General features: G+C 50.5%; 1 protein-coding gene across 18 annotated transcripts in view; it reads right to left on the minus strand.

Moving 5' to 3' along the window:
* The window catches only part of EPB41L2 (erythrocyte membrane protein band 4.1 like 2), a 1,866,207-nt gene that overhangs the window by 544,548 nt on the left and 1,305,834 nt on the right, over positions 1-15,825 (minus strand). For 16 of the 18 annotated variants that reach the window (XM_069607396.1, XM_069607395.1, XM_069607398.1 and 13 more), the window contains one exon: positions 3,807-3,904. In XM_069607396.1, coding sequence (XP_069463497.1) covers positions 3,807-3,904 — 98 coding nt within the window. The remainder of the gene's footprint in view (positions 1-3,806; positions 3,905-15,825) is intronic. The other 2 variants (XM_069607389.1, XM_069607401.1) reach the window with 1 other exon arrangement.

Raw genomic sequence — 15,825 nt, forward strand, 5'->3', positions numbered from 1 at the left:
ACATTCATTCCTGTGGTTATTTTGGACCAAACCCATCTCCAGCTGAATGTAGCCATCTTGCATCCGTGACATCACTTCCTGTGGCCATTTTGGACCAAACACATCTCCAGCCGAAAGCCACAAGTCTCCTTTCGCAACACCAATCAGGAAGAAATCGCCTCATCCCAGCAACAGCAGGGACAATATCAGAGAGACCAACCACTGATGGACTAGGCGATCAGGTGACAAGAGCGTGTGTCATTCCTTCTGAACTTCCTACGGGCGTCTCAGTCCAAGGTGGAACAGTGAAGGGTGAAGACCAGCCAATGGCCAGCCTCTTCGCCTCTTAATCTATGAGCCTTTGCTTTTGCCTTCATCCCTGTTGCACCTGTGAGTACCCAAAGCTTTCTAATCACTGTACTGTCTCCCCACACTGTGCTACTAACCTATAATGCATTCCCTCCTGCTCCTCCTGCTGCTCCTCCTACTCACCTCTCGCTACGCTTTCTCCAATCATGCTACAACTTCCTCCTTTCCTATCCCTATTATAAAACTCACCTCAAAACTCCCACTACTCCATTTCTCTTCCACCTCCTTACAACAAACAAAGCTGACGAGTTAAACATATCCCCTCTAACACCTATCCACCTCGCCTCTCTTCCTCCGAGACTCAACTTCTCTTCTCTTCCTTACCTCATCATCTGAACATTGCACTCTGGAATGCTCAGTCTCTATCCCACAAAACAACCTTTATCACAGACTACTTTCACTCCAGCTCTTCTTCCCTAGACCGTCTTGCTATCACTGAAATCTGGATTTCTGCCACTGCCACTCTGACAGACCTACACAACTCCAAACTATCCTTCGATCACTCTCGACTGACTGCCAGAGGTGGAGGCGTTGAACACCTACTTTCTTCCCACCTCAATGCCTCACAAATCTCCAATGTCACATACTCTCCTACCCCTTTTGAATTCACCATCTCTACTATTACTCTGCCTCACTCTGTTTACTTCATCTCCATCTATCGCCCTCCTAATCCCACTGGACCATTCTTTGATGACCTTGGCAACTCCTTGATTCTCTTTCCACTAAACATCACCTCTTTCTCTTGGGTGACTTTAACCTTCCCTCTCCAACCAATTATCAGAAATCTGAACTTCAGTCTTTTCTTAGTGACCATGCTCTCCACTCTATCCACAACCTACCTACCCACACAGGGGGAAACTCTTTGGATCTCATATTCATCTGTACCTCTCTCTCAGCCACTAATACTACTGTCACTCAATCCATATCTGATCACTCCACCACCGTCTCATTTCAACCCTCTGATCTTACCTCACCACTTGCTTCCCTTATTACTAAAAGGAAATGTAAAGCTTCTGCCATTCCCCTTTCTCTCTGACCTACAGTTCTCACTCTGCTACCTTCACATCCAATACCTCTTCCACCAACACTGCCTTCTCCAGCATCCAATCCCTACTATAGGACTATTTCTCCTCTCACTTCCCACAGTTTACTTTCACCCCTAAGTCTCAGCATCCTCAACCATGAGTCACCCCATTCATACGCTCCGTCTGCACAGACATGCATTGGCTCCTGTACAAATGGATGCATAACCACTTGCATGAGGACCTGCAACTCTGCCTCTCTGCCCTGAACTCTCTCAATTCCACTTTTGATAGAGCAAAAAGGGAATTCTACCTAACCCTCATTGATTCTTACTCCAGCCATCCTTCGCTGACTACAGGGCACCTTAAACTCACTCCTCCTAAGTCTATGACTGTCAACTTCACTTTCACAGCTAATGACCTAGCTGAATACTTTGCTGCAGAAATGACCAAAAATAGAGACTCTCTCCTGACCGTCCTCACACTCCCTCCTCCTGCATTTTACACTCCGCCTACTCTACCATAATCCCCTTCCTCCATCTCCAACTTTAGTTACACTAATACTGACAAAGTGCTATCTCTATTGAAGAAGGCTAACCCCTCTTGTGCCCCATCAGACCCTCTTGGTCTTCAGCTAGTCAAACCTATTGCCCCTATAGTGGCCTCTCACCTCGCTGAACTTTTCAACCTGTCCTTTGACTCTGCTTGCTTTCCCTCTTTTTTCAAAACAGCCACGGTCATCCCTCTCCTTAAAAGGCAAGGGGCTGACCCGAACCTACTGGCCAGCTTCGCCCTGTGTCTCTCCTTCCGCACTACTCTAAAGTGCTCGAAAGGGTTATGTTCAACCGTTTTACCAATTTCTTAGACATCCACAATCTTTGAGACCCCCTACAAGCAGGTTTCCGCTCCGGTCACTCCACGGAAACTGCTCTCATGGATGTGTTCAACATCATCACCTCTGCTAAGCATTTAAACCTATCCTCTATCCTAATTCTTCTAGTCCTATCTGCTGCTATTTGACACTGTCGATCGCTCTGATCTCCTTAACACACTCTTCTTGGGATTTGCCTAGATTGAATCCTACCTTGCACCATGCCAATTCTCTGTCTCCTGGATCACCAACATCTCTCAACTCACTCTGTTAACTGTTGGTGTTCCACAAGGCTCTGTCTTGGGTCTGCTCCTCTTTACACTCTACACTTGGGGCATTCATCTCTTCCTTTTGGTTCTTGTACCAACTCTTTGAGGGCGACACCCAAATCATCTCTTTTCCTGAACTCTCCTCTGAACTCTATCAACATTTCCACCTGTCTCTGTGCCATTTAAATATTGGATGGCTTCACACACTCTGATGTTAAGTTCTACCAAAACAGAGGTACACTTCTTCCCTGCCAAAAGCTCTCCCCATCTCTTCCTCTGCCTATCCACTTCCCACCTGACACTCTCCCTACTCTTCTTCAGCTTGAAACCTCGTCGTCATCTATGACCCTTCTCACACCTTCTCTACTTTCATCTCCAAAACTGGAACAGCAGCTCACCTCAACCTCCTTAATATTAGGAAAATCAGGCAACTGCTTCCTTTCAACACTGCCAAGCATCTCTTAACCACTCTTGTCTTCTCTAAACTGGACTACTTTGCCAGCATCCTCTTTGGTCTGCCCAACTATGCTTTCTGTCCTCTCGACAAGATCATTAACTTGGCTAACAGGACTCTCTGAACTCCCTCACTTCACACCTACTTCCTCGTACCGTCAGCAGCCTGGATGGCCGATGATGCAAAACAGGGCAAGATTAAAATGTCTTCTACTGCGGTAAGGCACCACTGTATCTATCCTCCTCCATCCAACACTATAAGACTTCTCATAATCTCCGCTCTGCCTCCTCGACTGCCCTTGTGGCTCCTAGCCATCCCTTTGCTTCATCTTACTTCTGCTCTTTCTCTCTTCTTGCTCCACTTGCATGGAATTCTCTTCCCCGTTACATTTACTCCCCTCCACAACCTGGTCAGAATGTACCTTAAACTCACCCCATTGCAAGAAGCTCACTGCTTCCCATCAAATCTGATTTCTTATCTATTGCACATTCTTTTGTGATCAAAAGAGTATTGTTCCTCCTGCATATAAATAAATACAAACATTTTCTTTTTTAAAACCTGTCAGGGGGGCTGCTCAAACCTAAGTGAGAGAGAGAGGCACGTATTTAAATGATGCCTAATGTCTACTGGAACACCAACATAGAATTAGAAAATGTTAGGCTGTGAAACAGGAAGGAATAAGCACAGAGAGAGAAAGAAAATAAACCAAATCTCAGGTCTTCTTAATGGACGTGAACAATGGTACAGGACTTCATTATCTGATGTAAAATAAAATGAGGATGGCAAATTGAGTGAAGAAAGCCAAACGTTCAGAACAAAATGATAAACTATGATGAACATACCTGAAGAAAGCATGATGCTCCACGCAGACCTTCCATAGCCGTTTTGCGGCTCGATGGTTTGGCAATTTAAACCCAATGGTGCTCTCAAACTGATCCTGCTGTGTCAACATCACAAAATGGATTAAATTAGTTTGACAAGATAGATTACAATCCTACTGCACATTGTAAAAGTGCACTATTTTGACAAGAAACCGTTCTATGGCAAACACAAAAATGTAATGTGTGACTTGTACTACATATACATAGATGTCTGCAATTGAGTCACTATCTTATTTAAAAACAAGCATTGGCAACACCAACACTTTTGGTTTTTGTAAAAGCATTGGCTAGGCACTTTCCAACACTGCCATCATATACCCTGCTATGCACCATTTTCCAGCTATTGACACCTTATGGCAGGTAGTATCATTTGGCATGATATGCCCATATACTCGCATTAAATGGCACATCATATGACAGGTACTCCTATCCTCTACTAAGCAATAGCATCATATATTCAGGTATACACACCCGTTACGGCTATTGCCATTGAAAGTTAGATATTTGCACCATTGTAACTAGAATCACCCAAGGAGTATTCATGTGCATGGCAATGCACACTTGGTGCAGCAGAAGGACTATTGGCATGTTATACAAAGTTGGCCAGTTCTGTATTACTAGGTTCAGAAGATACACCAACAGATCGGCATAAAGGTTGAAATTAACTTAGAATGAGAGACCGGGCTTTCTCGGTTGCAGCAGCAAAAACCTCTTGAACTTGCTGGCATAGATGACTTTCCCATCTTGTGTAGACCCCCTGCCAAAGTTGCAAATGAACCCAAACTCGGTACAAGATTGCAGCAGATAGCAAAGACAAGTTTATTGCCTTACAGTTGCATTTACAGTTACAGCTGTACCCACACTTGTTTCTTTGCGCGGTGCAGCAGGTGAGTTGTGGCTGTGAGAGAGACCCTCCTGGGCCTTGTTTTTAACAACTTCGTAGCTATTTTCAGTTCAGCCAGCCCATTGTGCTCTGTTTCCCCCTCATCCCTCCCTCACTTCCATTTCCTTGCTCTAGGTCCCTCCCGCCTCCCAGCCCGCTCCCTCCCCTGATTGATTGTATCCTTTAGCCCTGCTACGCCTACCGGCCAGCTGTACCCACACTCGTTTCTTTGCGCGGTGCAGAAGGTGAGTTGTGGCTGTGTCAGAGACCCTCCTGGGCCTTGTTTGTAACAACTTTGTGGCTATTTTCAGGTCTTCCAGCCCCATTGTGCTCCGTTTCCCTCCCATCCTTCCCTCGCTTCCATTTCCTTGCTCTCAGTCCCTCCCCCTTCCCAGCCCACCCACCTCCCCTGATAGGTCTGTTCACTGGACTTAATTGACCCTCCCAGGGCAGCCCTCTGCCCAGCAGCCCCTGCGCAAAGGTCCCCAAGGCAAAGGGCAGCTCCTTGAGTGGCGGCTCCAGCAAGTGTCTCCAGGTGTCAGCAGGGGAAGACAGCTGTCAACCAGCAGCGACTAGTAAGGAAGGATTGGCCTTGGGTGAGGAATAGAGCCATCACTCTACCCTAAAACCCTGTCACATAGCATCCTCACCTACACTAGAATAATACTGTGTCTTGTTAGACTGTGCCACGCTGGAATAGCGCTTTGTATTTTTTGAAAGTATTTAAATTGCATTGTGAAACCTAGGACTTTCTCCGACCTTACAGAACTCTCAGACCTAGGTGTGTTTCTATTTAATTGCATTGTGAAACCTAGGCATTTCTCCCACTTTACAGGACTCTTAGACCTAGGTGTGGCTATCTCTGTTGCTAAATTACATTGTGAAAGTAGTGTTGTTCTTGCCTTCTTAGCAAAGCGTTCACCTAGCAAACTGTTCTACTACTGAGTCCTTGTCATTTTGTTCAATTGTATACTATTGTCTCGTCTCTCCTTGTCTCGTCTGCTTGCACCCCTCCCTGCGTCCTGCCCTAGTCTTCCCCCGCCCCAATCCCCCCTTCAATCCCCCCTTTCTTCTTCTCTCCTCTCCTTTCCTTTCCCTAACTACTCTTTGGTGCTCTCACTCTCTCCTATCTTTTCTAACTGCTTCTCTATCGACTATCCTGTTCGCCTCACTAAATGTGGTAGGAAGAAGTTTAAAAAGGGCATCCTGGTCTCCAATCCAGGCCTCCCTATCGCTGACACCTATATAAGTGCTGCCTCTAGGCAAACCCTCTCCGACATCCTCTTTGTCATTCCCTCGCCAGACTTATGGACTCTTCATATGGTCTCTGTGCTTTCTCCTTTCTCTTCTTCTCCCATTAATGGTGGCACCCGGTGGGAGGCCCTCCTGGCCTCATTCAACTCCTCTAAGGTCATCATCAATGTTTACCTGAATGGTACCGTATTGTTCCAAGGCCCTCAGGCCAATTTTCTCCTCTTTGATAGACGCTTCCTGCGCCTCATCAATTTCCTTCCTTTTCCTGCTATCCCCTCTCTTCCCTCCACGGCTTCCTTGCCTCCGCCTGCTGTCTCCTCCTTGGCTACCTTGCCCCCTCCTCCTTCCTCTTCTGCCCCCCCTCGGGCTTCTCCTACATGTAACCCTCCCCGGAAGTCTTTCAAGGACAGCAACATTCTCCATATTGCCACTCAAACTCTCATTCAGCTGTCAAACACTCCTCCGACATCTGCCGCCTCCTTGAAAAACTTGACCTTGATGTCCTCGGTCTCACCGAGACATGGTTCAGGGCCAGCTATGTCACGAGCTTTGACACTCTCCTCCCCGATAGCTACAAGATCACATCCGCACCCAGGTCCAACCGTACCAGAGGGGGTGTAGCCCTGTTCTTCCCCAAGTGGATTCCTGGCTCTGCCATACCTGCACAGGCCTACTCTTCTTTTGAATGCCTCGTCTGCAGGCGCTCTCTCTCTCTCTCTCTCTCTCTCCTAGTCATTCCCTTACTGTGGCTACCATCTATCAGCCACCTGGTCAGATCTCCTCCTTCCTCTGAGTGGGCAGTCCTCTCCTCTTCCCTCCTGGTCTCAACCATTCAACTCCTCCTCCTTGGAGACTTTAACATCCACCAGGATGCTTCCTGTCCTTCCTCTGGACTATTTCGCGACCTCTGCAACTCTCTCTCACTCTCTATCCTCCCTCTGGCCTACCTCACTCTGCAGGGCACACTCTAGATGTTCTGATCTCTACAGACCTTCCCCTTTCTCTCCCTCCCACCACTCCTCTCACCTGGAGTGATCACTTTCTCATTTCCTCTCAGCTCACCCTCTCTACCCCTTAGGCCAAGCCAACTCCAGCACTGCCACCTACCTTCTCGGTTATACGACACATGAAGCGTGTCTCAGTTGAGGCTTTTGCTGCCACTTTCTCAACCCCCCCCCTTCGGCCTTTGGCTGACTCACACCCTGACAGCCCTCGCATGCTCCACTCTGCCATCTCTGATACTCTTGATGTTCTTACTCCTGTCACAAGGATCCGCTTGAAGCCTAAAGCCAAGTGCAACTCCTGGTATGACTCAGACCTGGCCACCCTTAAACCCAAGTGCAGGGCGTCTGAGAGGAAATGGCGTGCTTCCGATACATCCTCTGACAAAATGGCCTGCCGCCTGCTCCAAAGGCAATACAAGCTCTCTGTCCGCACCAAGAAGAGAGCCCATATGCAAGCCTGCGATGCTGCGGCATCCAACAACTCGGCTCAACGCTTTAAAATCTGCAAGGCGCTGGCCAATCCTGCTGCAGTCTCTACCTCACCTGTCCCTTCCCAGGCCCTCTGCACGGCCCTGGCTTTTCATTTCATCTCTAAAACTCAGGACATCCTGTCCTCTCTCTCTTCCTCTCCCCCTGACCCCTCTAGTCCCTGCTCTTCCTATGGCCCTTTTTCAGCCACCTCTCCTCCCTCCTCCTCTCCCTTACCCCTGTTCTCCCCAGACAAGGTTTCTAGACAAGTCTGATCTATGAAAGTCTTGTCAAAACCGGTTCACCCCTGTTCTTCCAAAACCATCAAGGACTACATTGGCACCTTGGCCCCTGCTATGGCTGACTTCTGCAACCACTCCTTTGCCACTGGGGTCTTCCCTTCCCCCCTGAAGCACTCCCTTGTGCACCCTCTTGTTAAGAAACCCTCTGCCGACCCGTCCTGCCTGGCTAACTATCACCCAATCTCCATCACTCCTTTCCTGGGAAAACTCCTGGAAAAGCTGGCCATCTCCCAGCTTAATCTTCACACTGAATCTGCTGGTTGTCTCCATGAGCATCAGTCTGGCTTCAGAGCTGTCAGAAGCATGGAAACTTCTCTCCTGAACATCCGTGAAGACCTGTTCTCTAACCTCGATTCCAACACCCCTTGTGTCCTCATCCTACTTGATCCCTCTTCTGCCTTTGACACGGCCAACCATGCCATCCTGCTCAACCGTCTCCCCGATAACTTGGGTATCACCGATCAGGCCCTGACTTGGCTGACCTGTTTCCTCTCCGATCGACCCTCCCAGGTCGGACTTGGGTCCTTCCTCTCCTCTATCTCTATCGCTACCTGTGGTGTTCCCCAGGGGTCTAACCTCTCTTTCTGGCTGTTCAACCAATACCTGGCATTTCTTGCCCACCGCATTGCTGCTCTCTGCCCAAACTTTCGCTTCTATGCGGATGACACTCCACTCATTTTAAGACTCCCTGCCACCACTTCTTCTCCTTCTCTCACCTCTGACTGTCTGTGTTCTATCCAGGAGTGGTGTGCCACCGATGAACTCTGCTTTACTTTAATGCCAGTAAGACTGAGATTCTCCTCATCGGCACACCTGCTCCCTCCTTTCCTGTCGCTCTCTGGCAAGCCTCTCTTAGCCCCTGTCCTGCTCCCACCTGTGAGGCTAAAAACCTCAGGGTCATCTTCGACTCCACACTCTCCTTCTCTCCTCACATCTCTGACGTCTCTAAGAAGTCACACTACCAGCTGCACCTCCTCAGAGGTATTCTTCCTTTCCTCTACTTCTCACAGAAGCTCACTGTCTCCAGAGCTCTGGTTCTCTCTAGGCTGAACTACTGCATCAGCCTCTTTCTAAATCTGCTTGCTTCTACTCTCCGCCCTTTGCAACCTTTAGAACAGGACAGCAAGACTTGTCCTTGGTCTCAAGCCCAGGGATCGTATCTCTCCAGGACTGAAATCTCTGCACTGGCTCCCAGTGGCTGCGAGGATAAATTAAAAACCCTCAGCATTGTCCACAAGGCCTTCTAGGGCCTGGGGTCTCAATAACCTCAACTCGCTCTTCCTAAATATCTCCCTTCTCGAGCTCTTCGCTCATCCGCCTCCAACACCCTCAGGATCAGTTGCTTCTACAAGCAACAAGTAGGTGGTAGATCCCTTTCTTCGGCTGGGGCCTCCCTGCCTCCCTGAAACTTGAGGATAACCATCTCCAGTTCCGGAAGCACCTCAAAACCTTCTTCTTTGCTTCTGCTTTCCCTCCTCTTCCCTGCTGAACTCCTGGCTGAAACTGAAACTGCACTGGTCACCTGGCCACACTCTGATCTCAGGACCAGGTACCCTCCCCCGCCAGTTGCACACCTGCACTGCCTCCCTGGCAACCCCTGCACTTGGGGACTGTTTTCTGTATCCCTACAGTCCCCTACCAGCACTAGACATCTGATGTCTGCACTTACTCTTGCACTTGCCACCAGCTGGCCGCACTTTTTACTTATTGCTTTATTTATTCTATTTATTTTCTTTATTGTCGATCCCATGTACTGCACCCTCCCCTTTCCCACCACACTTTTCCCCTTCCCCCCTTCCCCTGCACTCGTGCAATCTCAATGTCACCTGGCCTAGTAAGATTGTTGCCTCCGTCTTCCCTCTGTTCCCCCTCCCTTGCCTCGTCGCGCCTCGAAACACTTGTGTAGAGGCGCGTTATAAATGCTTTATCATATCATAGAAATGTACATGGAAACAGGCAGAGTATCCTTGTCCTGAGAAATCGGCCAAAGCCCACATTCATCTGTTTATTTTAGGGTTTTACACAATGAGAATCATACATGTGACGGGGAAGCCTGCCACAAATAACCATGCTGACGCTTTGAATAAAATCCAAGGGTTTTTATCAAAATTGTTACAGGTCAGAATGGCTGGTTTTGTTAAGGTTTTTCTGTGCACAATTTAGCCAATGATATTTTGGCGCCAAGGCCGGCCCTTTCCTCTCTCGACTTTCCCAGATCTGGGTCCCACCTGCCATCACCAGACGTCCCTATTTGGGTTGTTAGTACCCTCAGATCGGTAACCCCTAGCTGTCTTTCTTCTGACTACAGTGACAGGTGTTTTCCCTGAGTCGATGGCTAGCTGACTCCCTAGAGAACTTCTAGCTTTCCCTCTCCTGTAGTTGGTTAGTCTCTGGGAATAGGGAATGATACCTTCTTTCACCCGGTGTCGCACACACTCCTTCCACAACCTCTCACACCTGACCCTTTACTTTCTGATCCCAATTACTGTTCTCCTCCTACCTGGCACTGTCCCTCCAATCTCTCTCTCAGCCTTTCCAGCTTCACCCTTCAATCTTACTTCCTTTCCCATTACTATTGCTTGTACTACCAACTATTCTTCTACCTCTGTTGTTCCTTCCCCTCGTTCTCTCATGCTTCTTCCCCGCCTCCCACTATTCCTCTTCCACTACAACCACTACCCCTTTCTCATTGTTATAGACCCCGGGGATATGGTGCCCTGTTGGTCACCCTCTGTAGCAGACCCTGTTTGACCATCAGAGACTCCAAGGGATATCGTGCCCTGCTCACCCCTCTCAAACACTTATAGCAGACAAAGGCACTGGAGCTCCAAAAAAAAAGTAAGTGAGCACAGAGTCCCGATGAGGGCATCTCAACGAAGCACACCAAGACAGGAAGTGTGTCACAGGGGAGTCAAAAGACCCAGAAGAGCTTCCCTCCCCTAGGTCAAGGTGAAGGGGTTCAAAAAACATCCTGTGGTGTTGCCGACCCATTTGGTAAGCTGAAAATTGTGCCACAAATGTTACCTCCTATCCAAGGGGTGAAAAATACGGGGGATGCAGAAGGCAATACAACATCTAAAACTTATTGAGGATGAGGACGAGGAGTCAGATCAGAAGATCCTGATGAAGTCTCACTAAGCTGCGAGGGCAAAGAACCTAGGGAGCCCAAGAGACCAAAGGTAGTCAAAACAAAAGTGGAGGAAGTGGACGACATGTTTGATCCCGAAAATATACGGCACCCGAAGTCTACAGACTAGCTGCCATCGCAGAGAGTGGCGCAGAACATGGGGCAGCGGATCAGAAAGCTGCTAGAGTAGGAGATGGGATTCAGGATGAGGGCTGAGTGCCAGAGGCTGGAACTACCGCATAATGGGATGGAGACACCGGAACTGGAACGTTCGTGGCCAAGACAACCAAAGATATTAAGAAAGGCATAGATGGTAATAGTTACTCACCGTAGTGACCAACATACACTTAGTCGATAGTTCCCTTTCCTCCATACTGTATGGGCGAACCTCAAGAGGGACGGAGACAACCTTTTTCACCAGAAAATCTTCTTCCCCCTTAAATTTAGAGGCGCGATGGGGCGCGGCCCTAGGAGCAAAAGGAGACCCTCCTTAAGCAAACAGGTTTCTTAGAACCAACTGCCCCAAAGCTGCGTCAGACCTAGAGGCAGTGTCCAGACAGTAGTGCTTGAAAAACGCCGAAGGGGTGGCCCAGGTGGCCTCCCCCTGCTGATGACTTGCCACGGTTGGAACGCGATGGGTGTGGCCTTGGCTCTGACCGCATGGGCATGCAAATTGGCCCAAACTGGTCTATGCTGCCCCTCATATGCCTCCTTGATGGCAGCGACCATCCACCGTGCGATGGAAGCCTGATAGCCTGGCCTTGAACTACCAAAGGTGATAAAGAGGGCATCCGACTTGCGGAATTCCTTGGTCCGTTCCAGGTAGTACTTCTGAGCGCGTCCGACATCCAGACAATGCAATACCATTCTGAGGCTCATCCTTAGGGTCAGCAAAGAATGTGGGTAATACGATCTCCTCATTCAAATAGAAGGCGGTTGGAACCTTGGGTAGGAACGCCGGATGCGTCCGGAGTACCACCTTATCCTTGTGGAACGTGGTATAAGGCTCTGATGCCACAAGTGCCTGGATCTCGCCGACTCTGCGAGCAGAAGTGAGGCCCACGAGCAGGGCTGTCTTCAGAGTGACCAGCCTGATGTCCGCGGACGCCATTGGCCCAAAGGGTTTGTGTGCCAAGGCACCCAGCACTACATTGAGGTCCCACACCGGGGGTGGCTTCCTTATGGGCGGGTCGAGTCTGCGGAGGCCTGCCAGATGTCGTCTGACCCCTCCTCCGTATTCCTGTAGGCCCCTATGGCCGCCAGGTAAGAGCGGCATGTGCCAACCTAAACACCTGAGTGGGCGAGGTGTGCCAAAAAGGAGAGTAGGTCATCCAAGGAGCACTGAAGAGGGTCAATCTCTTTAGAGTTGGCCCAATGACAAAACTTGGCCCATTTGCTCTTATATTGACTCTTGGTAGCTTTGCTTCTGGCGCCCTGGATGATCTCCAGGATAGCTTGCGATAGGTTCAAGTGCTTCAGAGTGACCTGTTCAGGAACCACGCTGCGGGTGCTAGTTTGTGAGGTGCAGGGTGGAGCACCCTTCCTCCCTGCTGCGGTAGGTGAATGGGGTCCCTGTCCGATAGGCTGAGCAGCTCGGAGAACCATGGTCTCGCCGGCCACCAGGGAGCTATCAGGATGATGCTGAGGTGACACGATTGCATTATCTTGCAGATCACCCTGTGAACCAGGGGTGTCGGTGGAAAGGCGTATGCAGTCATGTAGTTCCATAGAATCCGGAATGCATCACCCAGGGAGTAAAGGCCCTGTCCCTGCCATGAGGCGTACTGCCAGCATTTCTTGTTGCCCTGAGAGGCAAACAGATCCACTTGTGGGTGCCCTCACCTAAGGAAGATCTCTTCCAGAACCAGGTCGTTCAATTGCCACTCGTAATTGTCTAACCCCAGTCTGTTGAGCCTGTCCACCTCCAGGATGGACTCCCCCGAGAGGTGTACCGCCATGAGGTAGATGTCGTTCTCCTGAGGCCATTATCACATGCTGACTGCCAGATTGCATAGCAGGGGCGACCTGGTACCACCCTGCTTGTTGACATACTACATGCTGGTGGAATTGTCCGTCTGGATAAGCACTGTCTTACCCTCTATGAGAGGGGGAAGGCCTTGAGGCCCTCAACTCTAGCCAGTTGAGGTGTGACTCCTGTTCCTCCAGGGTCCACACTCCATGGATGGTGTGGCCGTCCAGAGTGGCTCCTCAGCCCTCTATGGAGGAGTCTGTTGTGACAGTGACCTGAGGGAGAGGTTGCCGGAAAGGCTTGCCCCGCCGCAGGTTAAAGTCCCCCAAGTGAGGTCCAGGTGGAGATACATGGGAATATCCACTGGCTGCGATTGGGAGCCCTTCTCTTGATTCCAAGAGGCTTGTGCGGGGAACGGCTAGAAGGACCACCGCCATAATACCCAGTAGGTGTTGGTACCACCAGGCCGAGGACACAGAGCTGGAGAGGAAGTGTGAAGTTGCTTTCCAAGATGGCCATTATCTTGACCTCCGAAGGAAAAACATTCTAGGAGGATGTGTCCCAGATGAGGCCCAGGAAGATCAGTGTCTGCGTGGGTCACAGCAGAGACTTCCTGAGGTTGATAGTAAACCCCAGGCCGTGAAGCGTGTTCATAAGCATGGAGATGTGTGGAACCATCTCCGGAGATGAGGCCTGGACGAGCCAGTCGTCCAGGTATGGGTAAACGTGGTGGCCCTGGGCCCTGAGGAGAGCAGCCGCTGCGTTCATCAATTTGGTAAATACACTGGGGGCACAATTGAGGCCGAAGGGTAGCACCTTGTATTGGAAATGGCAGCCCATGATCCTGAACCACAGAAAGGACTGATGCGGCTGCCAAATTGGGACGTGTAGATACGCGTCCTTCAGATCCAGGGACACATCCAGTCTCCCCTGTTGAGCGTCTCCGCAATAAGGGCTGGCGTAACCATCTTGAATTTTTGTAGTGGAAGGGAGAGGCTGAGGGTGGAAAGGTCCAACACAACTCTCAGGACAGCCTGGTTCTTCTGTATGGCGAAAATCCTGCAATATAAGCCTAATCGTCTCTGGGAGGTTGGGACTTTTTCCACTGCCTGGCTCTCTGCCAACAGAGTTGCTGTCCCAATCTGTGGGAGAGGAGGGGAGGAGGGAGTAGAGGAAGGGACCGGTAGGCGGTACCCCGTGGAGACTACTGAGAGGATCCACAGTTCTGAAAAATGTTGCCGCAAAAATTGCACGTGGAAAGCAAGCCTGCCCCCAACCGGAGACACGTGGACCTGAAGGGGCGTGTCATGCCCTCCATCCCTTTGAGGCTATTGCAAAGGAGGGGGACTAGAAAAAGCCCTTGCCCCCCCATTTTGTTGTTTCCTCTGGTGATGACTCTGAGAACGGTCAGATTGTCTGGACCTCTGTTCTTGGAAGCCTCGGAACCCTCCAGATGCCCGCCCCTTGTCGGAGCATTGATTGGACTGGGTGTACCCCTTGGGCGTGGCCTTTGCAAGAATAAAGACTTGGCGGCTTGTGAGCTGTTCTTATTTTTATCCAATTCTTCATCCGTGGTGGAGTGGAAGAGGACACTACCCTCGAAATGGACGGTCCAATATGCGTTCCTGAACATCCGGGTTGAACTTGGTAGCCCGGAGCCAGGCTGTCCTCCTCATGTCCGTGTTAATGCAAATGACCCGGCCAGACGTATCGATATGGGCCACAGTGGACTCCATGATGTCCTGCGCTACCAGCCTGGCTTCTCCTAGTCCCGCTTTGAACCGAGAGTGGCTTTGTGGCGGAAGTTCCGGGGAGGAAATCCGCAATTAGCCTTTGGTTAACAGCTGGCAGCACGGCATCGGCATTGGCTTGACGCAGGTGCAGGGAGGCGTTGGAGTACAGCTTTTTCCCCGTACGCCTCCAAGGTTTTTTGATTGATATTTTATTTCTATCGCGCTCGTACACAAGTGTTTCAGGTCTTTTCCTTGGCTAACAGTGCCGAGGACAAGGTGGCCAAAAAGGACTGAGGCTTAAAATAGAGTGACGCTGCAGCAATCACAGAGGAGTGTGGCTGAGGATGAGCCGAAAGCAAGAGTGTATCCCCTTCCAACTGTCTGTACTTGGCATTGAGGGGCCTATTAACGGGTTGGGCCGAGTGCGGCTTGAACCACCCTTTTTTGGCAAGTGCAACAACGTCCTTTTGCATCGGGATCCCCGTCTTGGAGGGGAGCCTTAGGGTGAGGACGTCTGCCAAGACCCCCTCATCGGACTGTTAGACCTTGGGGTGAGGAAGGCCCAGGTACTCTGCCAGGGTGCAAGGCGTTTGTGGAAGTCCTTCGCTGAAGCTGGCGTGTCAGGATCCTCCTCCTCGTCTGTGTCCACCTGAGTGCTTGGAGGATCCAGAACTGGTGGAGGGGTACTGGGTGCCGTGGACTGCGGTGTGGAGACCGGAGCCGGAGGCTGTTGCGGGGGCTGGAGTGGAGCCGCCTGTACTGCCTGAGTCAGAGGGGCCGGAATCGGAGGAGCCGGCATGGTCAGCACGGGAGGCGCTGGGGCCAGAGGCACCAGAGACATTGGAGGAATGACTATGGGTACCGGTGGGGTGACCTGAGGGAGCATGTCCTTGATAGTATCCCGAAGGATGGACCTCATCTGGGGTGTTCACATCAGCGCCAAAAACCTTTAGAAGAACCTGTCTTCGGAGGCTGAAGAGGTGGCAGGAGATATCGATGGAGTGGCTATGGGCTGCTGGGGCACACTCTGCTTGGGGTGCAGGGGAAACCTGCCCTGCACTGCACTGCTGATGGATAAGCTGTAGGCCACGTACCTGGTTAACACCAGTCCTACCTTGTGACTCGTTCCTCCACCTGCTCTGCTACAGGAGGTATTGGACAAGCGGCCATCTTGTTTGGCGCGGCAGCCATTTTGTCGAGCTGCGTGCCACGTGCTGTGGTGCTTGGCTCGCTGGAACCA

The sequence above is a fragment of the Ambystoma mexicanum genome, chromosome 4q, assembly GCF_040938575.1.
Source record: "Ambystoma mexicanum isolate Mex_15411 chromosome 4q, UKY_AmexF1_1, whole genome shotgun sequence".
Lineage (NCBI taxonomy): Eukaryota > Metazoa > Chordata > Amphibia > Caudata > Ambystomatidae > Ambystoma > Ambystoma mexicanum.